At 46.1% G+C, this 12,369-nt stretch overlaps 1 protein-coding gene across 1 annotated transcript in view; it reads left to right on the forward strand.

Annotated features, from left to right (window-relative positions):
* The window catches only part of LOC119450512 (glycoprotein 3-alpha-L-fucosyltransferase A), a 43,354-nt gene that overhangs the window by 21,972 nt on the left and 9,013 nt on the right, over positions 1 to 12,369 (forward strand). Inside the window, exons 4-5 of the mRNA XM_037713994.2 lie at positions 4,063 to 4,110; positions 7,039 to 7,327. Of these exons, the coding sequence (XP_037569922.1) occupies positions 4,063 to 4,110; positions 7,039 to 7,327 (337 nt within the window). The remainder of the gene's footprint in view (positions 1 to 4,062; positions 4,111 to 7,038; positions 7,328 to 12,369) is intronic.

Raw genomic sequence — 12,369 nt, forward strand, 5'->3', positions numbered from 1 at the left:
TTCGACTCTCTCAGAGGGCACGTCGGAAACTTGGACGAAACAGCGTCGCACATACGCGGCTACCTCACAGAGGAATGGAAGAAGAAGCGAGAGTCGGCGCTGACACATTCATAGAAGTGAACATGCCGCTTTACGTTCGGCGCTTCGAGCCTTACCACGCCAGAGCCGTCAGTGGCAGCGCTACGTCGTGAGCGTGTGAGGAGGTGGACACGCCTGCAGTGGACGCGTTCATGAAGGACTACATAGTCGTCCCTGTCAACGTGAGGAACCATTGGCTTCTAGCGATAATTTGTTTCGCTGGTCGCGCCCTCCCACGTGAACAGGCGCCCATGATAGTTCCGGATCTTACATCCTCCTCTTCGACTCTCTCTCTCAGAGGGCACGTCGGAAACTTGGACGAAACAGCGTCGCACATACGCGGCTACCTCACAGAGGAATGGAAGAAGAAGCGAGAGTCGGCGCTGACACATTCACAGAAGTGAACATGCCGCTTTACGTTCGGCGCTTCAAGCCTTACCACGCCAGAGCCGTCAGTAGCAGCGCTACGTCGTGAGCGTGCGAGGATGTGGACGCGCCTGCAGTGGACGCGTTCATGAAGGACTACATAGTCGTCCCTGTCAACGTGAGGAACCATTGGCTTCTAGCGATAATTTGTTTCGCTGGTCGCGCTCTCCCACGTGAACAGTCGCCCACGATAGTTCCAGATCTTACATCCTCCTCTTCGACTCTCTCAGAGGGCACGTCGGAAACTTGGACGAAACAGCGTCGCACATACGCGGCTACCTCACAGAGGAATGGAAGGAGAAGCGAGAGTCGGCGCTGACATATTCACAGAAGTGAACATGCCGCTTTACGTTCGGCGCTTCGAGCCTTACCACGCCAGAGCTGTCAGCAGCAGCGCTACGTCGTGAGCGTGGGAGGATGTGGACGCGCCTGCAGTGGACGCGTTCATGAAGGACTACATAGTCGTCCCTGTCAACGTGAGGAACCATTGGCTTCTAGCGATAATTTGTTTCGCTGGTCGCGCCCTCCCACGTGAACAGTCGCCCACGATAGTTCCGGATCTTACATCCTCCTCTTCGACTCTCTCAGAGGGCACGTCGGAAACTTGGACGAAACAGCGTTGCACATACGCGGCTACCTCACAGAGGAATGGAAGAAGAAGCGAGAGTCGGCGCTGACACATTCATAGAAGTGAACATGCCGCTTTACGTTCGGCGCTTCGAGCCTTACCACGCCAGAGCTGTCAGTGGCAGCGCTACGTCGTGAGCGTGGGAGGATGTGGACGCGCCTGCAGTGGACGCGTTCATGAAGGACTACATAGTCGTCCCTGTCAACGTGAGGAACCATTGGCTTCTAGCGATAATTTGTTTCGCTGGTCGCGCCCTCCCACGTGAACAGTCGCCCACGATAGTTCCGGATCTTACATCCTCCTCTTCGACTCTCTCAGAGGGCACGTCGGAAACTTGGACGAAACAGCGTTGCACATACGCGGCTACCTCACAGAGGAATGGAAGGAGAAGCGAGAGTCGGCGCTGACATATTCACAGAAGTGAACATGCCGCTTTACGTTCGGCGCTTCGAGCCTTACCACGCCAGAGCTGTCAGCAGCAGCGCTACGTCGTGAGCGTGGGAGGATGTGGACGCGCCTGCAGTGGACGCGTTCATGAAGGACTACATAGTCGTCCCTGTCAACGTGAGGAACCATTGGCTTCTAGCGATAATTTGTTTCGCTGGTCGCGCCCTCCCACGTGAACAGTCGCCCACGATAGTTCCGGATCTTACATCCTCCTCTTCGACTCTCTCAGAGGGCACGTCGGAAACTTGGACGAAACAGCGTTGCACATACGCGGCTACCTCACAGAGGAATGGAAGAAGAAGCGAGAGTCGGTGCTGACACATTCACAGAAGTGAACATGCCGCTTTACGTTCGGCGCTTCGAGCCTTACCACGCCAGAGCTGTCCATTGTCTTCTAGCGATAATTTGTTTCGCTGGTCGCGCCCTCCCACGTGAACAGGCGCCCACGATAGTTCCGGATCTTACATCCTCCTCTTCGACTCTCTCTCTCAGAGGGCACGTCGGAAACTTGGACGAAACAGCGTCGCACATACGCGGCTACCTCACAGAGGAATGGAAGAAGAAGCGAGAGTCGGCGCTGACACATTCACAGAAGTGAACATGCCGCTTTACGTTCGGCGCTTCAAGCCTTACCACGCCAGAGCCGTCAGTAGCAGCGCTATGTCGTGAGCGTGGGAGGATGTGGACGCGCCTGCAGTGGACGCGTTCATGAAGGACTACATAGTCGTCCCTGTCAACGTGAGGAACCATTGTCTTCTAGCGATAATTTGTTTCGCTGGTCGCGCCCTCCCACGTGAACAGGCGCCCACGATAGTTCCGGATCTTACATCCTCCTCTTCGACTCTCTCTCTCAGAGGGCACGTCGGAAACTTGGAGGAAACAGCGTCGCACATACGCGGCTACCTCACAGAGGAATGGAAGAAGAAGCGAGAGTCGGCGCTGACACATTCACAGAAGTGAACATGCCGCTTTACGTTCGGCGCTTCAAGCCTTACCACGCCAGAGCTGTCAGTGGCAGCGCTACGTCGTGAGCGTGTGAGGAGGTGGACGCACCTGCAGTGGACGCGTTCATGAAGGACTGCATAGTCGTCCCTGTCAACGTGAGGAACCATTGGCTTCTAGCGATAATTTGTTTCGCTGCTCGCGCCCTCCCACGTGAACAGACGCCCACGATAGTTCCGGAACTTACATCCTCCTCTTCGACTCTCTCAGAGGGCACGTCGGAAACTTGGTCGAAACAGCGTCGCAGATGCGCGGCTACCTCACAGAGGCATGGCTGAAGCAGCGAGAGTCGGCGCTGACACATTCACAGAAGTGAACATGCCGCTTTACGTTCCGCCAACGCCGCAGCAGGCTAACAACTTGGGTGTCGGGGCGTGTGTCACGGGATCGAAGTGCGTAGTGACGAGCAAGCGGGAGCCACGAAGAGGCGTTCGCTGAACACGTACGTAAACGTTTGCCGCACATGTTGTAATCTATGGGATGTAATATATGGCATTACATCGACATCTCGTGAACTCATGTCGTAAGCCAACGCGTAAGCATGTGCGCCAATGTAACGGCTGACATCAATAGACTTAAGAGGAAGCTTTAGCTCGGGGCCAACTCTGACGCCGCCTATTCAAATACGTACATGTAAAAACGCAGAAGTGCTTTTATGAGACCTTCCCTTGGGCAAATTTGAACGAAATTTGTTCCATTCAAGAAAGAAAGTTAAATTCTAGTGACTGCGTAAGCAAAACTTTGTTTGGTCCCGTATTTTATTACAAAAATGCCGTGAATCGGTAAGCTAAAAAAAAAAAAAGAACGGACGGAAGCACGAAGTTTACAAATCCTTAACTCAGCAGCAAAGGCTGAGATCCCAGTTCTACAAACTGCATTCGTTAGATCATCTAAAGCGGAGAAATTTGATGATATTCAGTAATATCTTACATAAATTGGTTACAATGTTTACGAGGGTTTTGCAAAAATGCTACTCAAATATTATTGGTGCATTTGAGATTGGTGTATATTAAATACATTTCGTCCGCTTTATATGTGCTATTAGGCGCAGGTGACATAATTGCGATATCGTGTTATTTGTTTAGTTACAGAGTTGTAAACTTGATAGTTTAATTTTCTGAAATTATTTTATTTTCATATTTCTATAAAAAAAGTCGACAACCTAAATACAGCACCGGCTTCCTGCACTCACTAGATTTTAACGTTTCCTTTTAAATGCACCAAGCCTTATCAAATTCGGTGCACTCGTTTTCAGAAAAGACGACTTATTCTTTCTCGTGTATTTAAATAAGATCCCCCGAGAGCTTTAAGCACAAACATACAAAGCTTCGCTTCACTACGATTCCAAAATGTGCGTCAGATCTGCTTAATTTTTTTCTTCACTCATTAGCTGGCTGCCTGACTGACTGACTGATACGTAGGTGATTGAATGATCATCTATTGAATGACTGATTACTCTATTTCGATCGACTGATTTTCAGACACGACCTATATACCGGATAATCAGGGGCTCAGGCAGATTCATAATGGTAAGTGCTCGAAACTTTGATACTTTGATGTTTTGAGAGCAAATTTATGCTTGGAATCTTTCATATCTTATACTTTTCAAATATAGATTTAGGTTGCTGAACCTTTAACGTTTCCTTTTTATTCTCTCTCTCTCTCTCTGTCATAACATGCCAGAAAGAGGCTCTCCTCCACTTTGCGAGCTTCCGCGGAACCGATTTGCCATGTTCAGTGCCCTTGTGGTTCAAATGCGACCCGCGGGACCAGGGCGAATACTTCGACGACAAAGAGACTTCTTTCCGAAAAAAAAAATGTCATTAGTTTTCACTGGATATAGCTTCCTTGCTATACTGTTTGGCGGATGACCAATTTTCCCTTTCGATAGTATAATAATTTCTGGGGTTTTTACTTGCCGAAACCACGACATGATTATGAGGCGCGCCGTAGTGGGGGAATCCTAATTAATTTTGACCACCTCGGGTTCTTTAGCCTGCACCAAATGCGTGGTACACATGCTTTTTTTTTTTTTTTTGCATTTTGCTCCCATGGAAAACCGGGTCGCCGTGGCCGGGATTTTATCCCGCGCCCTGAGGTAAGTAGCGCAACGCATAGCCACTACGCCATCATGGCGGGTCCCTTTCGTAGTCTGTTCCTTGTTATGCAGGTTCTTCTCGTACCTTATGTATATATATGATCAGATTGAATAACTCTGACATTATATTGAACGGTGCATTACCAAATGGCTCCCTGCAACGTATGACAAACGCTGTGCAGCTCGTGAGAACCGTCTGGCGCACCTAAATGAGATCTGAGCGCGAGGTCATACGTTCGACTCCCTGACGCTACGGCTCCATGCCGATGAAGCCTGACTGCCAAAGCGCACGTGTTCTATGCTTCAGTTGCACGCAGGTCAGAGAACCTCACGTGATCAAAATTGATCCGGGCCCTCTGCTATATACAGCCTTGCTCAAAGCCCATCTGTTACCGTGAGACGTTAAACAAAATGAGAATTCAGAAAAAAAAGCAAGCATCCGTGAAAGCAGAGCACATGAAGGGGCTCGACTTGAGGGTGTTGATAGTAAAGGGGTTTGTTAATATTTATGTATTTATGGGAAATACTTAATAAGAATTTAAGTCAATGTAACATCGTGTAGCATGAGCAATTATTCTACTTCATGGGGTAATTGTGCACATATGCCCGAGCCCTAATGTGGACATCTAACAATGAAAGATTAGCCTACCAAATTTTGTGCAAAAGTCAGACAGTTATGAGTGGTTGAGTATTTATTTATTTATTTATTTATTTATTTATTTATTTATTTACTTATTTATTTATTTATTTATTATTTATTTATTTATTTATTTACTTATTTATTTATTTATTTATTTATTTATTTATTTATTTATTTATTTATTTATTTATTTATTTATTTATTTATTTATTTATTTATTACAGAGAGAGAGAGAGAGAAGTTTAATGATAAGAAATGCAGAGAGGTCGGCCTGAAGCATATTCCTCTAGCCAGCTACTCTGCGTTGAGGTAAGGGGAAGAGGGAAGGAAAGAGGCGCATGGTGGGCGACGAGGACGAGAGGAGGAGGATGCAAAACATATGACAAGCAATGTGGTATACTCAAAGCCTACAGTCCAGGCCCGCACTTTTTAAAAGAAGTCCAGTAACGCCTGGATGGCCTTAAAACTCGATTGAGTGTCGGACCGAGGGCCTAAAATAACGTCCTCCGACAACTGTGGGCTGTCGAGACGCGTAAGGTCATTGCTCAACTTTTGACGCTCATGAATACTGCAAGCCTTGATGGGCCCGCGCATGCGCAGCAAATCATCATAAATGAAAAACAGGCTTATCTGAAGCATGATCATAGGGAACGGGGATTTATGGGAAAAAATTAGTGGTTCACTGGTACACTGTAGGCAGAAAACAAACAAAGATTTACACCTAAAGTAAACGTGAGCGAAGGTCAATAAAATATCGTTAACGTGCGCCGACCAAGCGCAATACACACACCGAAAGGCACGCGTGTATTATGGCCCAACACTGTCAGTAGTTTTAATATGTGTCTCGCCTGAAATGGCGTATACATTTTTAAAGATATTTTGCACATACGTCATCGCGGACGTCATCTTTGGGTACTAGCCGGTAGAGAAGCGGCGTAAGCAAGAAACAAAATAGCATGACAGCAAGACAGACACGTCTTGCGTCGAACGCCCAAACGATAACAGTGATACACTGGTGAAAAACAGACGCCGTCAGAACAGTGTGCGCGTGATAATACGGTGGACTCACGTCATCGTAGCCGCCATGTTTAGGTACTAGAACGGTGAGAGCTGCCTCCGTGACGTCACATGAAAACTATCTAGAACGATCCTGGCTGTGTTCCAAAACTCGCCAAACGTGGCTAAGTAAACGGCTAAGCGGACAGCGGTCAGCTTAAGTCTCGTTCCAACACTCACGAAGGCGTCAAGATAGACAGCTTCGCGAAGACAGCATTGAAGTCACGAACGATGCAGGCTACTTTCCTGTTCAAACAAGATGCCGGCTGAGCAGTACGCTTGGAAAAACCGACAGGAAGGTCGTCTGCGCACAAGAAAACCTAGACACGCTTTCCTACGCCCTTAATGTAAGTCGCATCGTGTTTTTTCATAGGTTCCCAGGTGCAGGGACTTAAAATACAGAAATAATGTGTGGTTTTTAAAACTTTTCCTTGCCGCCGCGAGGTGACGTCTCGTCGCAGAAGCGTTTACCATGCGTCTTCCAGACGGTTCTAAACGCGTTCCATTACAAGGCTTCGAAGGTGTCTCGGCTGTCTCCTTAGCTGTCGACGTATAGACTGTCTCCGATGTTGGCCAGAATTGGAACACACCCCCTGTATACGAATAGGTATACGACTGAAGTGGGACAGCTGTACGCATAGCAGCACGTGTGCGCCAACGCAGACTCGTCCATGAAGACCATTCTTCTGGACGGCAGCTGGTACGACTTCCTGAGTGGTCAGGCGCTGTTCCTTCGTGACCGGTGTCCCGTGGACAAGTGCCGCGTCTTCATGGGGAGCGCCAACGGAGGCGTAGCCGCGATGGCGGACGCCATCATATTCAAGGACGGCTACAGCTTGACACCGCAGACGAGCAAAGGGAACCAGCGGTGGATAGTGTACCTGCTCGAGAACCCCTTGCACTCGGCCGTCTCGCAGGAATCGAGCGGCATCGACTGGACGGCCACCTACAGGTATAGTACACATGGACAGGGCATAGCCCTTTCTATGTAGTCGTCATGTTGGACGACCGCTAACGCGGTAGTTTTCGACTGCGCATGCAGCTACCAACTCCGTCTGCAGGCAATCCGGAGGCCTATACAAACAAACGGGGCACTCGGTCGTATATGCATTCATCTTGCCTATGTATAGCCAGCGGTGTCTTTCCTGGTTTCGCTTAAGTTCATGCGCAGAACAAAGGCCGCCTTCTCGCAATGTGAGTGGCTACACAAATGAAACCGGGAGTTTTCCGAGGTCTTGGGGTTTTTTTCTTTTACTTTTTTTTTTAATGTGGTCGCGTCATGCGTGGAGGTGACGTGCACATGCTCCCTGCAGGCATTCCAGGGCAAGCAGCAGATTATTGTCACAACCCAGTCGCGAACGTCACCGGGTGCTCATCGAACGTAATTGCTGGGAAATCGCGTGCGGCGCATGGAGGAAGATGAAAGCCGAGGCGGTAGTTTTAACGCGAAAGCGTTAAGGACCCCGTGTCGCAGAAAATCCGCCGTTGGTGTCGGCGTGGTTATATATAGTTCTATGATTCAGTTTATTGCTTTCGTAAGTGGAATACATGCTTACATAAGTATACAGAAGGAGGTCCCAGAGCATGTAGCTGAAAGGGGACCTACTGACAGAAAATATACATTTGTGCTAACATATAGCTTAAATTAAGCAATGTGGTAATCACTAAGTGGAATATTAGGCAAAGTAAATTAAGTACAAACTGGAAATAATACAAAGTCAATAACTATTAGTACAATTAAGACAGTAGCTAAATCATTCACAACAAACCAAACGAAAAAAAGTTTATTGTGTACATAATTGTAAATCATATAAAGGAAAAAGAAACGAAAGAGAAATGAGCCGGAGTGAAGTGATTAGACTAGATATGTGATCAATTTTGTTTCTCTAGTAGAAAAGGGACTAAGGTTCTCTTGAAGAGACCTAATGAAGAAGAGCGCTTGACATCTAGTGGGAGGCTGCTCCAAGCAATGCTGTGAAATATCCAGATTGTTTTCCATAATTAGTACGTATTAGTGGGAATAGGAAATTATTGTTAGCTGCAAACCTTGTGCAGTTCAAGTTTACCAAGGTAACCTCAGGAAATATATTTACTGGGGGAGGACCATTTATTACATTAAATAACATTGCGGCCAAGTTATATTTAACAAGTTTATTTATTGACAGTAGACTGTGGTTTTGAAGCATACCAGAAGCACTGCAGTAGAATGAGCTGAACGATAATATCCGGATGGCCTGGTTATGCAAATGCTGTAGTGGTGCTAAATGTCTTCGATATGTGTTACGCCACGCTGTAATACAATAATTGACATGGCTGTGAATAAATGAATAATACAGAGTTAGCAATGTTGGTTTGCTAAAATAATACCTAGCTTTAGGTAAAAATCTAATACCGGGAGCAAGTTTGCGCTTCAAATAGGCAATATGCCTTGCAAATTTTAAGTTAGAATCTAGAATTATACTAAGAACTGAACATTCATTTACTGCACTGATGACAAGAGAGTTTAGATTGACAGTGGGAATGAATTCAGGTGTCCTATGGTTTGAGTGAAGAAGCATAAAAGTCGTTTTGGTAGGATTTATTTTTAGGGAGTTACGATGGCACCACATGAAAATATTGCTCAGGTCAGTATTTAGCTTAGCAGTCAGAGACGTTTGTGAACGATCGGTTGTAAGTAAAGTGGTTTCGTCGGCGTGAAGGAAAGCCTCAGTTTCTTATAGGCAGCCAGGTAAATCATTTAAATAACGCAGGAATAGAAGTGGGCCAAGTATTTACCCCTGCGGGACCCCTTTATTGTTTATTCTGAATTTAGAAAATGAATTAAAATACACAGCCTATTGCCTATCTGTTAGGTAACTTTTTATATGTTCTACTGCAGGGCTGTCGACGCCCACTGCCCATAGTTTAGCAAGTAAGATGACGTGACTTATTCAGTCAAATGCTTTGGATATATCGGTAAAAACTGATACTGCGTAGAAACCGGCATCTATGGCGCATTTTATTTTATCTGTGAAAGAAAGTATAGCATAGTCAGTCGAGGAACCTACCCTGAAGCCAAATTGATTTGGTGAAAGAACGTTAAATTTTGAGAAGTATTTAGTTAGGCGCTTTTAAATACATTTTTCGATAGCTTTGCTCTAGAAAGGAAGAATTGCTATAGGGCGATAATTAGAAATGCAGGAGCGGTCACCCTTTTTAAATACTGGAATAATTTTTGCTTTCTTCAGTTCACTTGGAAATACTTCACTTTTAAATACTAAATTCGTCACATGAGATAACGGGCGGGCGATAAGATGAGCTACTAATTTAATGTTAATTGAACCGATTGCGTCCAGACCTGCTCCTGTAACCTTTAAATGATGAGTGACATTGATTATTTCATCTGGGCGAGTTGGAAATAAGTAAAATGATTGTAAGCAGCGCTGAAATGCTAATTGAGTATCATTGGTATGATGGAAAGTATGGTCACAGAAGAACTCATTAAATGCATTGGCGATGTCTACTGGTTGCGTATACGTGGCGTCTGATGAATGAAGCTTACTTATTGGTTTATCCTGACTGGATCGGTTCAAGAAGGAATTTATTATTTTCCACTGTCTTTTGGTATCGGTGCCGGCTTCTGCTATTCTGAATTCGTAATAATTTCTCTTGGGCAACCTTGAGCAGCCTGTTTAGGATGTTACAATAGATTTTATAGCGAGTTTTGAGTCTAATGTTAAACGGGCGTTGTTTAGCTTTTCGCTAAAGGTTATCTTTTTTTTTTACGTAGGCTAGTTAGTAGACCATTGGTTAACCGAGGATTCTGTAACGCTGGGACAGTTCTTCTGCATTTTACAAAGCTGGTAGAATTAGTAATATTTTTTTCCGAAAATTCATTAAAAGCTGATTCTGCGCTTGACTGTGAAATCACAGAACACCAATTTACCTCACTAACGCGAGCGATTCAACAGGAGTGAACACTCGGCGAAAACTGGCAACAGGACGCGAGCATAAAAAAAAAAAGAAAAGGAAATGTGAAATGAAGTGAACAGACAACGTTTTATAATTTTAACGTGATAGCGTTAAATGGAAGCTGAAGAGCTTTTCGAATTTGAAGATTTACAGGAGTTTGGAAGGCTGGCACACTATAATTAAACTCCTGCAGTTGTTTTCTCGATTATGCGCGTAGCAACGCCGCAATCGCGGACTAAATTTTCGTTGAAGCTCCGTCCCCTTCGCGCGCCGAGCGTATAGCGACGCAAGACCGGGCGCGAGGATGATGTCAATACAGGGGTCACGTGAGCGTTCTATTCGAATCGCGCTCCTCGCCGATACCTAAGATGACGCCACGATCGCCTTTGCCATCAGAGCCCGTTAAACGCCCCACGGCGTCTCCCGTAGACGCTGCAGCTTGTTTTTGCTAAATTAAAGCAACTAGTGGTGACTTCTGGCCTGTTAAACTATATATTTGCTATTAAGGGGGTGAAAAACTATAATAATTCGTTGAAAGCTCACTTTTTTGAAACGTGATTCAGCTGCCCTTTAAGGGCCCCGAGTCGCAGAAAATCCGGCATCAGTGTCGGTATTGGCGTGGGCGCGCCGGCGTCGTTGGCGGAAATAATTATCCCGAATCACCCCGACCGCGCAGGCCCTCCGCGTGGCGCAAGGTGTTAGTGAACAACATTGAATTCCTCAAAGTAAAATCCGTCAGAAAAATCGTAGACTTAACCACAACTTACAGACGTGATAGCGTCGGATTGTAATTTTGAATATGCGATAAAACGTAATTCTCTTAATTACGCCGAAACTCAAACACAAACCCCTATTCCAGCATTTCTACAATTCATAAAGCGGCGTGCTGTGGTTACTTCCTTGCACAAACACCATCCAGGTGGCGCTCGCCTCCTCGGCAGCCTTACTCCTTACTTTTCGAAGCGAGATCAGGATGCCTTAGAACGCGTAGTCATAAAGCGACGTACACCAAGCATGAAGACGCATGTGCTTGCTGTGGTAAATCTAGAGAAACGGTGAAACATCTTTATTGGAATGTGAAGGAATCTACTCAGCTGCAAGTCTAGGCTCCTCTGACCTCCTTGAAGCCCTTCAGTTCAAGGATAGCAGGGACAAAGTAAACATGTCCGTTATAGAGGTTAGTAAGAGGAGGTTGGAGGTTTGGTGGCAGAAAAGTAGGGAGACCGCAAACGACGGAGACGTAGAGAAACAGGGTTCCCAGTAATTGTTCAAAACGTTTGATGCTTGGAATTCTTTGTATTTGTGCGTTTTCTCAAAAATAAAGGTAGGCCATTAGGCAAAAGAATAACAAGAGCTTGGTGGCGCAATCCACCGCCCCGTTTCAAAGGGGACGCTCATAGCATCCATCCATCCATCCAGCCTTAAGTCACTGGAACCTGGTACCGCAACCGCCAGAGCGCCCGCAAGCAACACTGTGCTGTTGTTGCCAGATTTGGTCCAACGTGTCTCTCGGGCGGCAGCAGTTCAGCTATGTAGCTTCGCTTTCATCGGTTTATATTATCGCAAATCTACATATTTCATCGTCCTTTAGATAAAAAATGAGATGGTGCATCTAATATGTGTGCGAAACAGTACAGGGAAGTACGATCGGAATATTTTTACAGGCGCCAAATCGCATGAAGCGAGATAAGCGACAGACGGGCGCACGAGCGGCCGTCCGTTCGTTTGTTCTTCCCGATAAGTTTTGTGCCCGCTGGGAAGCTATCGAAAGAGAATGCTAAATTGCTTAACAACGCGCATAATTAAGCAAAGTTACTCGTATTTTAAGCATTTTATACATCGCAGGCCTACGTCAATATCGGGTTTGTTTTACATTGACTGTTTTACCCTCGTATAGCTAACTCATAGCTATATTCGACACGTTGCGAAAAACGTGAGCAGCTCTTCCTCGGGTTTTCTAGGCTTGCTGCAGTGAAGAACGACTCAGTGATTGTCGCAGTGGGCCCTGTGAAGTCCACAAGCAAAACCATAGTTTGCTTAGCT

This window comes from Dermacentor silvarum, chromosome 4 (genome assembly GCF_013339745.2).
Source record: "Dermacentor silvarum isolate Dsil-2018 chromosome 4, BIME_Dsil_1.4, whole genome shotgun sequence".
In the NCBI taxonomy this organism is placed as follows: Eukaryota; Metazoa; Arthropoda; class Arachnida; order Ixodida; family Ixodidae; genus Dermacentor; species Dermacentor silvarum.